A 15,873-nucleotide genomic window follows, 5' to 3' on the forward strand; every position below is an offset into this window, starting at 1 on the left:
CTGCGGGCTGAGGCCGGCCGCCTCTGCCTCCCCCGGCCGCGGCTCGGGCATCCGGAGCATCCCGGCCGCTGGGCTCTGGCGCCGACGTTCCAGCCCCGCGGCGCCCGCACCACTTTCACTTTCCGCGGCCCCACGCGCCCTTATAGCCCCGGGAAGCGCCGCGCCGCCTTCCCATTGGCCGCGGGGATCCGGCGGCGCAGCCGATTGGCCGCCGCCGCACCAGGGGGCGGTGCGGGAAAGACCAGCCCTTCGCACGGTCCCGCGGAGCTCCTGCCTGGAGGATTCCTCCCCCCACGCCCTCTTCTTTTCGGGTTTGCCTCCCTCTGCCCTAAGCCGTTTTCCCAGGCTGGGAGCGAACACCAAAGCGAGTCTGCTCTTCCCCAGCCCAAGCACAATGGAAGTTGGGACGATTTATGGGAAAAACGAAGCCGAAGGGAAATATTCCATTTAGCTCTTAGAAACTGTCGAAGCGCCTTTCTTTACGCGTAGAAAGATAAGCTGGGGCATTGCTATCAACCCGCTTTACAGATGAGGATTGCCCTGTGAAGAGGACAGACTGGTGGCAAAGCCAGGTCTACTAAATCAAAGGCTCTCAAAGAGGCATGACAACCAGGTGCAGTACTTGGCCCCAGGTTGGAGGTTACTGGGGCCACTCACAAACATGGAACAGGGAGATGGAAGTATGAAATCCATGTAAAATTTATTGAAGTCAAGCACTGTACTGTGATTGTATAAGGGATTATTCTTAGGAAATGAACAGTGACACATGTAGGGGCAAAGGCACACGATGCATGTAACCTACCCTCAAGTGGTTCAGAAACAGTGATACAGATTGTTAGACCTCACGTGATAAAAGTGAGTGGGTTAAAATATTAACAACTGGTGAATCTGGGGAAAGTGTATGTAGATGGTCTTTCGAACTATTTTTATGCAACCTTTGTGTTCATCCTATCTGAGGCACTCTCCATTCTACGAAAAATTTTCAAAAGGGTGGTATGCTGTGTGTCTGGGGAGGGGAACAGGGGAATAGTTTACTGTGGATAAAGTCACCGCCAAAGAGAACCACCCTGTGCAATGGGAAAGTCTTGGTAAAACCGTTTTCTTCTCTCATCGTTTCCAGTCCTCTTTTCATTTAAAAAATATTTTAAGCGTTTTCTTTTGAAGTAGTTACAGATTAACAGGAAGTTGCAAAAATAATCCTTCCAGTGTCCCACAATAAATGACATCTTATGTAATTGTAGGACAATATGAAAAATGGGAAATTGACACCAGTACATTACTTTGAATTAGACTACATACCTCATTTTACTTTCACCACGTGGAAACCTGCATCCATTTATGTGAGTGTGTGTAGATCTGTACAATGTTATCACATGTATAGGTCCATGTAACTGCCACAATCAAGACACAGAATTGGTTCACCATTACAAAAGAACTTTGTTGTCCTACCTCTTTGTATTCGCATACCTAAGCCCATTCTTGCCATTCCTGACCCCTGGCCACTACTAATCTCTTCTCCATCTTTATAGGTTTATCATTCCAAGAATGTTATATAATGGTATGCAACCTTTTGAACTGGCTTTTTTCACTAAGCATAATGCTCCTAAGGTCCACTCAAATTGTTGCATGTACTAATAGTTCATACTTTTTTTTTTAATTACTGAATAGTACTCCATTGTATGGATCTACCAGAGTTGGTTCAACCATTCCCCCACTGAAGGACACTTGAGTTGTTTACAGTTTTTTTGCTATTATCAATGACAGTGCTGTGAACATTCATGTACAGGTTTTTGTCTGAACATGAGTTTTCATTTCTCTGGGATAAATGCCCAGGAATGCAATTGCTGGGTCATATGGTAAGAGCATGTTTAGTGTTGTAAGAAACTGCCGAAATATTCTCCAGAGTGCTTGTACCATTTTACATTTGCACAGCAATGTATGAGAGATCTGGTTTCTCCACATCCTCATCGGCATTTGATGTTATCACTATTTTTATTTTAGCCATTAATAGATGTGTAGCACTATCTCACTGTGGTTTTAATTTTAAATTTGCATTTCCCAAATAGATAATGATGTTGAATATCTTTTCATGTGCATATTTGCTGTCCATATCTCCTTTTTGGTGAAATATCTATTCAAGTCTTTTGCCCATGTTATGCTTGGATTCTGAGTTTTTACTGTTTAGTTTTGACAATTGTTCATATATTCTCTATGTAAGCCTTTGCGGGGTATGTGGTTTGCAAATATTTTCTTCCTATCTGTAGCTTCTATTTCCATCTCTTTAACAGTATCTTTCATAGCACAAAAGTTTTTAATTTTGGTGAAGTCCAATTTATTGATTTTTTTATTTTACAGATTGTGATTTCAGTGCCATGCCTAAGAACTCTGTGCCTAGCCCTAGTACTGAAGATGCTCTCCCATGTTACCTCCTAAAAGTTTTATGCTTTGCTCTTAAATCCATGATTTGTTCTGAATTAATTTTTGCATATGGCCTGAGGTTTAGGTTGAGGTAGCCCCTTTTCATTTTTAAAATTTAGAGCCGGGTGGCATTTCAAATCAGTAGAGAAATGTGAATTATTTAATAACTAGTGCTGCCATTTGGAAAATACAAAGTTCTATAATAAAATAAATAGTTCTATTCTAAAATAAATAGTTCCTGAATGGCTCAAATATGTAAAACACAAATAGGCACATGAAAAAATGCAAATTAAACCCACATTGAGATACCCCTTTTCCACTTACCAGATTAGAAAAGGTTAAAAAAAAAAATGGATAATGTCCAGTGTTGGTGGGAATGTGGAGGAACAGTTGCTCTCATACCAAGTTGGAGGGAAAGTAGATCAGTTTCATGTATTTGGATGGTAACTTGGTAATATCTGTCAAACTTAAAACTGGGCATATCCTGTGACAGCTATTCCATGCTTAGAGATTTACCCTAGAAATATACAAATAAACAATGTACTGACTTGGAAACATATCTTCAATTTAGTCAGAGTCTGGTCCACGTTGCAAAATGTGTTACAGAATGAATCCATTACATAAAAAAAAAAAAAAAGTTAAAAGTTGTCTATATGATATTTGACATCTGACCACTTTAACATATATGTATATATCCTGTTTCCATACAGCAGAAGCATCCGCTCAGTGAGATGGAGATAGCAGGTTGGGAGAAGGAAAGGAAGAAAGCAGAGCAGGAAAGAAGGAAAAGAGCAAATGTACTTATTTATAGTTTTAAAAAATTAAGAATTTAGAGCTGGAGCTGAGCCTGGGCTCATGTCCTCCACCACTACCTCCTCAGGCCTCAGATGTCCCTTCTGAATGGGGACACCGCTCGTGGCACTTTGCCTCACCTTGCTCCACATTTCCTTATTTTCATGCTTTGTATTTGAGGTATGTGAGCGGGTCACCTCCTATATTAGACTGAACTCCCCAAGATGGGACAATGTCATCCTCATATCTGTATTATTCCTAATACCTTGACTTAGTTCTTGGCACATAGAAGGTGCTTAATAAATGTTTGGTAGCTGAATGTCCAGGTTTAGTTGCTATGAGACATCTCACTGACTGATAGAATTATCCATAAGGGAAAGTAATGGTGGAAGGTTTGTCTTCCTCCCTGTGCTATGTTTATGCAGCCTAAACTGGCTGAAAATGTTCAAGGGCAACCAGGAAGACACAAAGGGGCTGCCATAGGCCGAATAATGGCCCCCTGAAGATGTCCACCTCCGAATCCCTAGAATTTGTGAATATGCTACACACATGGCTAGAGAAAGTTAAGGTTGCTGATGGAATTAGTTTCTAATCAGCTCACCTGAGTTGGGAAGATTATCTGAATTATCTAGGTGAGCCTGATGTAGTCACAAGTGTCATTATAAAGAAGGAGGCAGAAGAATCAAGGCCAGAGAAAGACACATGACAACCAAAGTAAGGTTAGGGTGATGGGATATGACAAAGACTTGACTGGCCATTGATGGTGTTGAAGATGGAAGGAGGCCATGAGCCAAGGGATGCAGGCAGCCTCTAGAAGCAGAAATCAAAGAGCCTACCAGCTCTGCCTTGACTGTATGGGATGAGACTTTGGGTCCCTTTTTGTTTCTTTAAGTTGAAATATACATTGAGACCCATGATCCTATCCTTTCATTAAAACTGTCTGTATATTTTCTACCAGTCTTCAGCCATATTCAGTTGTAGGATAAGTATAATTTTGCATCCTTTTTTCCTCCCAACTTCATGTTACATATAAGCATTATACATCCATTGCTCCACTACATATTTTATTTTATTATTATTATTATTTTGATGGCTGGCCAGGACAAGGATTGAACCCTGGACCTTGGTGTTACCAGCACCATGCTCTAACCAACTGAGCTATCCAGCCAACCCAACCCCATATTTTAGAAACAATCTATGTCCAAAGACATTTAGAGCCAGAAGGGACCTCAGGATCATCTAATAAAATTCCTTGCTTTTCTAGGAAGGAACCTCAGGTTTACAGAGACTACAGAACTGTCACTGGAAGCTGAGTCTCCCAACTCCTAGCCCAGCACACCTCCCACGTCATCACCTTCCATCCTTCCACCTGCCCTTCCTGCCTCCAGTGCTGCCCTCCAGTGTGGGAAGTACGAGCAGAGCTGATAGAGTTGTCCTCTGGACACGTGTTTTAAAATGTTCCCGGGATGTGTTTTAATCAGATTTGATAAGACATGAAGACCCAGAAATGACTGTCATGAAAGAAGTTTTTATACATACAGCTCTCCAGGAACAGGAGGTACAGCATGCCACAGCACACCACACAGGGCCATGCAGGGAATGCCACGGTCAGTCAAGAGGCAGAAGGAAGAGGGGAAAGCATGGGCCAGAGACTTTATTCTGGTTTTCTTGGGAGGAAATGGATGAGGCAGGGTAAGCAAAGGCAAAACAAATAGAGCTCTGAATCTAGGAGTTCCTAAGCAAACTGGGGAGGAGAGGAGCTTGGAGAGTGTGTTGAATGAATGGACATGCTTCAGCTCTAGTCCAGCCGTACCTCTCTACCACACCCTCAACATCACAAAAATTCAATATCACAGCTCTTCATCCCAGTTTTCCATGGCCCTCCACATGCAAGCCTCAGCACTTCCGTGCTGCTCCTTCCCTTCCTGACCTTGCTGACACTCTCCCCTGCCTCTACTAACTGTTTTGTCATGGTTCTCACCCATGTCATGCTCAGTCTTATCTCCAAGGCTTTATGCATGCTGTGAATACATTTGCATTCTCTTATTTATCTTCACTGGTTCAGTATCCACCCAAAAGACTTTGTAGACCTTCCCAGTCTTTATTGACAGCTCTGCTGCTCATTGGGCACTTAATCTTCTATTGCCTTGAAGTATTTAATCACTTTATGCTTACCGGTTGTCTTAGTCTGTTTTGTGTGGCTATAGCCAAATACCATAGTCTGGGTAATTTACAAAGAACAGAAGTTTATTTCTCACAGTTCCGGAGGCTGGGAAGTTCAAGATTAAGGTGCTAGCAGGTTCTATGTCTGGTGAAGGTTGCTCTCTGCTTCCAAGATGACACCTCATACTGCCTGATGTAGTCACAAGTGTCCCTTCCTTCTTGGAAGGAAGGGACACAGCGTCCTCATATGGTGGAAGGCAGAAAGACAAGAGAGCCAAATGCTTCATGAAGCCTCTTTTATAAAAGTCTTAATTCCATTCACAAGGGAGAAGTCATAACCCAATCACCTCTTAAAGGCCCCATCTCTTAATACCATCATATTGGCCTTTACGTTTCAACACCTGGATTCTGGAGGGGACCCATTCAAACCATAGCAATGGTTTTGTTGTAAACCTCACGGAGGGTCAGGGCTGTGTTTGAGCTTTTTTCCCTGCACCACACCAGGAAAGGGGATAGAAGACTGACATATATTAAACACTCACTCTAGACCCACTATGGTGAGTCTATGGCTCACTATAGATGTTTAATACACTCTACAACCCATTGGGGATCACTTTATACAGATAGGGAGATCGAAGCTCAGAGATTGAAGGTAACATGACCAGGCTCTCACAACGAACCCAGGTTGTTCTGGCTGCAAAGCTCGTGACTCCCCCCACCCCCATACCATGTAATAGGCACATAGCAGGTGTTAAATAAACCTCTTGATTTGGCTATTTAGAAATGGCTTTGAAAACAAATTAGGCTCTTTCACAGCCTGGGTTTAGTTGTTTTGGCTGACACTGGGAAAAGAAAAAAATATGCCCCTGTTTCACAGACTGGGGAGAGCAGACAGGACAGTTAGCAAATCCTCTATGTCTGCAGCCATCTCCCATTACTTTTTCTAGAATTCCTTGCTCAGCCAACCCTGCTTTCTTGTTTCTCTCTCTCTTCTCCCACGAGAGCCTGACAGGCAGAGCCATTTTATTTTATTTTATTTTTTAATTTTTTTTTCCTTTTTGTCTTTTTTCGTGTCCGGCAACGGATCGCAACCCTGTGTCATGCCCGTACCGGACCGGGACCGGCAACGGGATCGCAACCCTCGGTGCTGCGCCCGCACCTTGCTCAGCCAGTGAGCAGGAACCGGTCTGGTCTGTATGTGGGATCCGAACCCTTGGCGGGAGCGCCGCCACGCTCCCAAGAGGAGAGCCATTTTAAAGAGGTACGAGAAGACAAATGAAACCACTCTCTGCAAGGTTGTCCTGGGTCATAAGCAACTGCCTCCCCACTGATCACCGTAAGAGGTTCACTAGACTTGCCTCCTCACTGATCTCACTCCAGGCCCTCTATGCGGTGTTAGGGTTAGGATTATTGTCACGTGTTAATATGAAAATGCTATGTGAGTTTGGGGGCACATTAAATAACTCTCAGCCATTTATACTGTGACATGAATTAGTGTGACCTTTACTTTCCAGCTGGTGGTTGGCAGAGTGCAGAGGTGCAGGATGTGAGAGATGTGGCACAAAAGGGGAGGGGAGGGAGACCAGCCTGGAACCCAGGAAAACTTGCCTGGAGAGAGCAGGTGGGGGGCAGGCGACAGGACTCTGGCTGGCTACAGCAGCACTTCTCAGACTTTGAGATCCTGTTAAAATGCAGATTCTGCTTCATTAAGTCTGGGTGAGCCCTAAGATTCTGCATTTCTAAAAAACTCCCAAGTGATGCCAGTGCTACTGGTTCAGGGGACCCCCGCCCCCCCATCCCTTTGAATAGTGAGGAGCTGAGGGCCCTGAGCAGCTCAGTGAGGGAGAGAGAAGGATCCTCCCTCTGTGGAGAGAGCGGAGGCCACTATAGACTCACGTGATGGTCACCAACCCTGTATGTTCCTGGGACCTTTATCCCACTCTGAAACCTATTCATGCTTCATATCCCATACCTGCCAAATGGCCTCTCTCAGGACCCTTTAAAAAGGTCTGATCCTCCAACTCTGTAGCTGTGTAGGCTGGCTCTCTCTGCAGGCTTTTTTTGTATGGCCAAGGGGATTAGGACTTTGGGAAACTTTGGCAGCAGATTCTCAACCTCATTATATCCCTCATTGGTGCTTATCACCCAAGAAAAGCCATCAGGAAGATTTATTGGGCAATAGGAACCCAAGAGTATTTGGCTAGCAGTGACCCTGGTCACCTCTCCTCTATCCTCCTCCACAGCTGTGGGGCTCCGCCTGTAGAAGTTTCCCTGCCTTCTAACTGGGTGGCCATGGTCCTTCTGTACCTGGCCTGCTCAACAGCTTAACAGAGGGCCTTGCCTGGGAGACACATCAGGGGGTGTTTGTCCGGGGGGAGGGGGAGGGCTCTGACCTTCCCGCCCTGCACTGGCTGCCAGAGCAATTTGAGACCTTCTCTCTGCCACTCTCTTCAGCTCTGAGCACCTGCCGTGAAACTGAGCAGGTTATCACAGCCTCGTGGTGCCTCGAAATGACAATATCTGGGTGGATGATAACCTGAGAAGGTGGCAGAGTCAATTGCTAGGTATGGGGTGGGTGGGGTGGGCTGGGGTGCTAGGGGCTAGGATTCTGCTTGGCTCTTGAGAGGTTTCTACTGACCCCTATCGGGCCCAGAAAGCCTGCCCCACAAAGAAAACTGCTTTATTTCAGGACTACTGACTGGGGCTCTTCTGATAGACAGTTTTCTGAAAATTATTTGGGACAGCACAGGCACAGAGCACAGGGCAGGGAGTAAGTGCCTCAGCCTGAGGCCAGTCCTGCCCCTGTAGCTCCCAGGCAGGGTGGAAGCCAGGCCCTCTTGGTGTTTTCACAGCTCATAAAGGAAATGGCCACCCCAGGCAAGTGGGGAAGGAAGGGCAGACCCTCTGGACCACCCTGCAGCAATACCTTGATGCCTGAAATGCTTTGGGCAAGGACAAAGTCTTTCATCCCATTCATATATTTATCCAGGCTCCCCTTTCCTCTGAAGGGGCTGGGGGAGAGGAAAGAAGGGAGACAGAGAATAAGCTAGAAGGCTTGGAAAAAGGGTGTTGTGGGCAGAGGGGAATGTCTGCAAACAGGAGACATTGTAGCATCCCCACGTAGAAATTCACAGAATCAGATGGTAAGAGACCTTAGATGTCATTTTAGAAGTGAGGAAACTGAGGTTCAGAGACTCTAAATGACTCATCTAAAAATTACAAGTTAGTGGCCAAGTCAGAACTTCGAGCCATGTTTCTCAACGTGCAGGTCAGTTTTATTTCTATCTCCTTAAACATGTGCTGTTTTTTTTTTTTTTAACTATAAAATGTTTTAAACAGTAAAAAAAGAAAAGCTCAGAGATAATTACTGTAATTTGATTTATTTCATGTATCTTTCAAGAAGAAGTAAAATGTTACAGGCACAGCCTAAGCTGCCTTGCCAGTGTTTTATTTCTATGACATGTCAATGGAAATGTAAAGGCCTTTTTAAAATAAATAAATAAATAAATAAAACCTGTTTACTTATCTTCATGTCAAAGCCAGCAATTAGCTGATTGACAAATAGAAAAACTGACGGGCCTGATCAAGCGTGACATCACTCCCCACCACTGCCACCAGACCTCTGGACACATCAACAACAGCTGCAGGAGGCAGGGGGAGAGCAGGGGATCAGGGCGGTGGGAGGTGCAGTGGGGGAATGTGGGGGGACTCCTAGGGAGTGGTCCAGCCCAGAGACAGGGCTAGGGGTGGGGTTAGACTCTGATTGCTGAGAAACTGGGCATTATGGGCACAGTGGGCCCAGCACCTGTTCAATGGCTGCTTCCTTCAAATAAGCATAGAAACTGCTTGGCACCATCTGAGATCTGAGCAGGAGGACAGGTGTGGAAACACTGGTGGGAGTGGGGAATCCCAGACCAGGAGAAAGGAGCAGGCCAGGGAGACACCTGATCTTGATTGACAGGCTTCCCAATATCCCCCAGTGAGGGCTTAGCACCCGGGGCACGGTGGCCCTTTTCATGTCCAGCCATTTCAGGGCAACCTCACAGTGCATGAAGACTGCATGAAACAGGTCTTTCTAAACTAGTGAAATTTAGTGATACTTACAGCACTATGTATTTATATTAACTCAATTCTTACAAAAACCCTGGACCTAGATACTACTATACCCTCATTTTACAGAACAGAAAATCAAGGCAGGGAGAAGTTGACTAACTCTCCTGTGGGCGCTCAGGCAACAATGGCAAAGCCACGATGCACACATCTGGACCTGGATCTTGCATGTTTAACCACCAGGGACGCTGCCTTCTGCTGGCATCACTCCTGGCCAGGGACCACCTGGAAGAGGAAATGGTGCATCCTTCAGGGATGAGTAGAAAGTGTCCCTAGTGTCTGCATGTGATTTAAATTGGGAAGAGGGGTGTTGGGGAGTGAGCGAACATGCTGTCTGCCCTCAAGGAGCTTAGAGTCCAACTGGGTAATGAGATAGACATGGAAAAGCAGCCTTTATCACGTGTCTCTGAGATTACCCAAGCTGCCAAGGGACAGGCATACTACCACTGACACAAAACATTGAAAGTCAGGAAACAATAAATTACAAAGCATATGAATGCATTTTTACGTGACCAAAAAAAAAAAAAAATGCAGAGACATGATTCACACTAACTTTAGGGTAGTGGTTATCTCTGGGGAGGGAGTGGGGAGGAAGGGCTTGAGCACTATCTGCATTGTTTTGTGTCTTTAAAGAAATACCCAAAGCAGAATATAAAAGTAATGATAAATAGACATATTTTAAGCCTTGTTAGTCTCTGGAGATAATCAAGTATCAGACCTGGTTCTTGCTCGTGAGGAGTTTATGTTCAAGTTGGGGAGACAGGCATGTACAAGAAAAAACTACTAAACTTGCACAGGGTAGTATACACCAGGTATCAGATCAATAATGGACAGCAAGTGTTGTAGGAGCTTCCTAGCTGTAAAATGAGAAAGTTATAGACTCGAGGCTCTTTGTTATGCTATTGTTATATTATTATGATAATATATAATTATATGTTATTATGTTAGCAATAGGGCCTTTTTCAAGTGAGTTTTTACATGGATCCAAGATACATGACAGATAAAGGCGAATCTGCTGCCACTGAGCTGAGGCAAGGAGCTAGTGCACCTGTTTGTCCTGGTGTTCATACTGAGGACTCTCATAGTCTTTCAGAATGTAGTTTGAAAACCACGAGACAAGGGACCTCTTCAACTCTGACTCCCTGAGACTGGCAGCTTCAGGATGAAGGGCTTCGTGGAGGAGGTGGGCTTTTCAAGGGGCCTTGACACATTGAGAGGATTGGAGTAGCTGGAGAGGAAGATCAGGAAGAGCCTGCCTGGTGAGGGAAGCAGCCTGGACAGCCACTCAGAAGGGTTTATGCACAACAGGCTGCTCTGGGACTGGGGAGGGTTTTGGAGCAAAGAGAAGTGACTCCATCAAATTTGTGTTTTAGAAAGACAGTGCCAGTGGGAATGAAGATGCTGTACCAGCAGAATCTGGAGGCCAGTTATGAGGCCGACCCAGGGCAGTGAGAGTGAGCAGGAGGTGGGTCTGTGCTGCACATGTTGCAAAGAAGCAGGCAGGTACAGCATCTATGAGAGGGAGGGTGGGTGTTTTAGTCTGTTTTGTGTTGCTATAACAGAAATACCTGAGACTGGGTAATTTATAAAGAAGAGAGGCTTATTTGGCTTACAATTCTGGGACAGCTGCATCTGGCATGGGCATCAGGCTGCTTCTACTCATGGCGGAAAGTGGCAGGCAGCCAGCGGGTATAAGCAGATCACATGGCAAGAGGAAGCAAGAGAGAGAGAGGAGGTGCCAGGGTCCTTTAAACAATCAGCTCTCGTGGGAACTAATAGAGCGAGAACTCACTCACTACCCCTCCTCCCCCAGGGAGAGCATTAATCCATTCATGAGGGATCTGCCCCCATGACTCAATCAGTTTCCAACACTGCCACATTGGAGATCAAATTTCCGCATGAGTTTTGGAGGGGACAACACATCCAAACTCCACCAGTGGGCTTTCAGATACCAGAGGGTGGGCTCAGATCCCAGTTCTGTCACTTACGAGGTGCATGCTCTTGGGTAAAGCACTTAACCTCTCCTGGCCTAAGCCACCTCCTCTGATCAATGGGAGTAGTAAGGACTGGCTGCCACACAGAAATGTGGTGGGATTGAACGAGGTCGTGTATGTGAAGTCCTTATATCAGTGCCCTGTTGAGCTCAATGTTGAGTGCTCCATCCAGCATTGTCCCTAGCGCCCTCAGTGGGTCATGTCACATTCCCCGTCAGGAGAGAGGGAGGAAGCAGCAAGCCAGAACTTCCCCAGTTCATCCAGGAAAAGCTTTGTCAACAGTCCTGCCATCTGATCTTAAAGTTGAGCGTGTTTGAGGAGTGAGAAGGAATTTGAGTGAAGAAGTCAATTTCTGCTTCAATAGCATCACTGGGGAACTCTGGATCTACCATCTCTAGACATACACTTGTCCTGAAGGTTGGGACTCTGTTCTTTAACTTTTGGGGCTCAGAGTTATTGGAGCTGCTTAGGGAGAAAAGAACAAGGCAGCCTTGGAGAAGAGCCTTCTGTGGAGTTTGTGTAGAACTAGAGCAAGTCCTGATCTGTGCTCCTCCTACATCCTGTATATAGGGGGGTGATCAGGTCAAAACAGGAGACTCACCCTCCGTCACCGAGCTGGTCAGTGGCAGAGCTAAGCCAGAATCCAATAGATTCAACAACATCGATTCTGCAAGCAGTCCTCAACTCAGGAACAGTCAGGAAGCTCTGCTCTGAGTCAAGAACAGTGCAATGTGAAGGAACTGACCAAATCAATTTCCCTACTGGGTGTCTGAGCCAGGGGCTGGAGAGGAGGTGAAAAGAGGGCAGAGTCGAAGGCTAATCTGTTAGCAATATTTGCTCTTCAAACCCTTCAGACTTATTATTCTAAACACCAACGGTTATATTTTAGATACATAAGTTCAACCCTGGACTGAGGATCTGTAAACAGAATTAGTGGGTTTACATTCTAACTGATTTACAAGCTGGGTCATCTTGGGTAAGTCGCTCAGTTTCCCTAGTTTCTTCAGCTTTGGGAGAAAAATATTTCCTCACATGGTGATTAAATGAGACAGTATTTATGGAGGGCACTTGTGCACTGTAAAGCACCCCACTGATTTCGTAGCCACTGGCAGTACCAATGTTATCAATATTTGTTATACTGCGACCACTACCAACAACAACAGCTGGTGTCTATGGAGCCCTTAATCTATTGATTCAATGTCTCCTGTTTACTCCCAACTGTCAAAATGCAAACAGGAAGGCAAAGAGCTTGATCTGAAAAAGAAACCTGAAACATTGCTCAAAGCCAAATACAAAGGCTTCCGGTGGAGTCCCAAGGAATTTGGGGAATTCCCTCTTTCACCCACAGTGGGAAACTGGAGGCAATGGTGTCCCCTGGTGGGTAGTTTAAGTTCTACAAACAATGGCTGCTGGTTACTCCACTTGTGCTATTGTCTGCAGCTCAGATGTTCTTAGTGTTATATGTGATACTTCTGTGTACCGAGTTTACAGGACTGAATTTGAATGCAGACATCTCTGGGTGGAGATCAGAGCCCCATGGGCATCTCTAAGATTTTGTGCATCTCTGAAGGTGTTCTTTGGGCCAGACATCTCCCTCTGGTTTACTCCCTCTAAGGCTGGGATGAAAACGGCAGGATCAGAAGGACACCATAATCAGTCAGAAAGCAAGTGTTGGGTGCTGTATGTTTAGGTAGTTGAATAGCAGTAAGGAGCAGTCACCTGTAATGATAATGAAGAGGCAACAGAAGGTAATGAAAAGTGAATGGACTTGGGAGGTTCACCTTCCTCCTCTGCCTTAGTGGTAGTGATGCTGGATAAGTTTCTTAATCACTCTGAGGCTCAGTTCCTAATTTGGAGACTTATTGGGCTCCACTGGACTTAGAGCTTAGAGAGTGATTATGGTGATTAAGGAATCCAGCACTTAGTACAGGCTTAATAAATATTCCTCATTTTTCTCTACCCACTAACTAGGAATCTTTTCAAACTTATGTCCCACTGTTCCTACAATGATTCAATTCAACACCACCATTTATACAAATGTTCATGGAACTCTCAATACTGCATTGCCCTATTCTGGGCAAGGAGGTAGAAAAAGGGAGAGGTAAAAGACAACTGACAACGGGTGGTGAGAAGGTGGAGCACCCAGGGCTTTTAAACATTTCTAGCAGGAATGTAAATGAACACAACTACTTTGGATAAAGAGTAGGATCTATTAAACCTGGCCATATGCACACCTCACGACCCAGAATTTCCAAATTTAGTACATACCCAAGAGAACGTGTTCATATATTCACCAAAAGACATACACAAGAATGTTTATTGCAGGACTAATTAGAATACCCCCAAACTGGAAATAGCTCCAGTGCCCATCCATAGTAGAATAGTTAAATCCATTGTGGTATATCCATACAATGGAAAACTAAACGGCAATAAGATTACATGAACTGCGGCTACCCACAGCAACATGGGTAGCTCATACATAATGCTGAGTGAAGCAAACCAGACAAAGGAGAATACACCATGTGAGTCCACTTATATTTAAACAGGAAAAATTAATCGATGGTATTAAAGGTAAAGATAGTTTCCTTTGGGGATGATGACAGTAAGGTGGGTACAAGAGAGATTCTGGGAGAGGATATCAATGTTCTATTTCATGATGTGGGTGTGGATTACGGGGGAAGTTCCCTTTGTGAAATTTCATCTAGCTGTGTATGCATGATTTGTGCTCTTTTCCCTATTGGGGTTCAAAAATTATTAAAAAAAAATTGGTTAAAAGTGATTTCTTCTATCAAGTGGCTTATGCTCCTATTGGGGAGCAATTAAGGAAAAAACCAACTATGATCCAGGAGTGAGATATGTGCAGCCAAAAGTGCATCTCTTATCTGTTTTGCTGAAATTCTTATTGTAATGCATGTAGAAAATCTTAATGAAAAGCCACATTAAACAATGATCCAGAAACGCCACTGTAAAACTTGTGTAAAAGACAATGATACACCACTCCTTGTTCAAAATTTTGCTCAGTTCACTGCAATGAAGCAGCTGAAAGTGCATCTTTTATATTTACCTTTGTGGAATTCTGATTTCTGTAACCAACTACGATCCAACAGGGAAAACACCATGAGTTGGGAGAGCTTGGGAACCCTGACCAGAGTCCCAGTTGGGTAGCTCAGAGAAGACTTTCTTAAGGAGGTGGCATTTGAGTCAGGCCTCAGAATCCAGAGGGGAAGACATACCTTGTGTGTTTAGGGGAGCCAGAGTATTTGCTGATTGCAACAGAAAGCATGTGGAAGAACTTGGCAGGAAATGAGGCTGGAAATGCAGGTCAGAGTCAGATTGTGGAAGCTCTTATGTGCTGGGTTAAAGAATATGGACAGCATTTGGAGTTTCTTCATCAAGAAATACACAGTTAAAAAAAATCCTATCTATAGCAGCATGAGAAATGGCCTGAGAGAAGAGAGTGGCAGCAGGGAGACCAGCTAGGAGATGATTGCACGTGGTCAGGTGAGAGATGGTGACCTGAATGAACATAGCAGCAGTGGGAACTTAAAATAGGGCAGGTAGGGAAAGGAGAGAGGTATGTAGGACACTGGAGTTTCTGCCTGGCTTACAGGCAGGACGGGAGCAGCAATCACAGGAGAGGGAATACAGAAAGTAGAGCAGGTTTGGCAGGAGGAAAGTGGGAGATGGGCTCTGTTTTACATGGAGGTGTCTGGGAAACATTCAAATAGAGGTGTCCAGAATGTAACAGGCAATTCAATCTAGAATTCAGAATGGAGGGTTGAATTGGAGACATAGTTGTGGAATTTGAAAGTTACTTGCATAGAAGTGGTAGTTAAGCCTTCAGAGTAGATGAGCTCAGCTGGGGAGGAGGCAGATGCGTTGAAATCCATGACCATGGGCACATCAGACTGCCACCTTCAGTGTCGCCCCACACAAAGTCCTCAGTTCCCATGTACTTCATCATTCTCTAAGTTCCTCTCTGCATCCTTCCGTGTAGACTCCCCATCCTTCTCTTCCATCCATCTAAATTCTATTCATCCTTCCAAGGGGTTTGTCTCAAGCCCCTTCTCTGACGGCGCTTTCCTGGATCAGTGTGGCTTGATTTATTTCTATTGTAAACGTCTGTCGCACTGATGTCAGTTACCTTCTAATTACCTGCCTATGTCCTCTACTAGTTGAGATACATGTTTATCTGCTGTAAAAAAAGCCAACATAACTAGTGGCTTAAAAGCCATGTGCTTCTTTTTCTCTCACGTAATACTTGGAGTATTACGTGAGAGAGCAAAGCTCATACGGTGATGTCAGAGCTGATGCGGTGATGTCATCTTCCACCTGTTGCTCTGCCATAATCTAAGATAGCTGCTGCCACTCTCACCATCTCATCTGTATTCCAGCC

At 44.9% G+C, this 15,873-nt stretch overlaps 1 protein-coding gene and 1 non-coding gene across 2 annotated transcripts in view; both read right to left on the minus strand.

The window, feature by feature from the left end:
- Window positions 1-15,873, minus strand: part of NKX3-1 (NK3 homeobox 1) — a 25,960-nt gene that overhangs the window by 2,778 nt on the left and 7,309 nt on the right. Inside the window, exon 2 of the mRNA XM_008575286.1 lies at window positions 8,300-8,384. Coding sequence (XP_008573508.1) covers window positions 8,300-8,384 — 85 coding nt within the window. The remainder of the gene's footprint in view (window positions 1-8,299; window positions 8,385-15,873) is intronic.
- On the minus strand, window positions 4,301-4,378 carry TRNAT-GGU. Its single transcript has one exon. It is a non-coding gene; the product is annotated as a tRNA-Thr (tRNA).

This window comes from Galeopterus variegatus, unplaced genomic scaffold (genome assembly GCF_000696425.1).
Source record: "Galeopterus variegatus unplaced genomic scaffold, G_variegatus-3.0.2 Scaffold1167, whole genome shotgun sequence".
NCBI classification, from domain to species: Eukaryota; Metazoa; Chordata; class Mammalia; order Dermoptera; family Cynocephalidae; genus Galeopterus; species Galeopterus variegatus.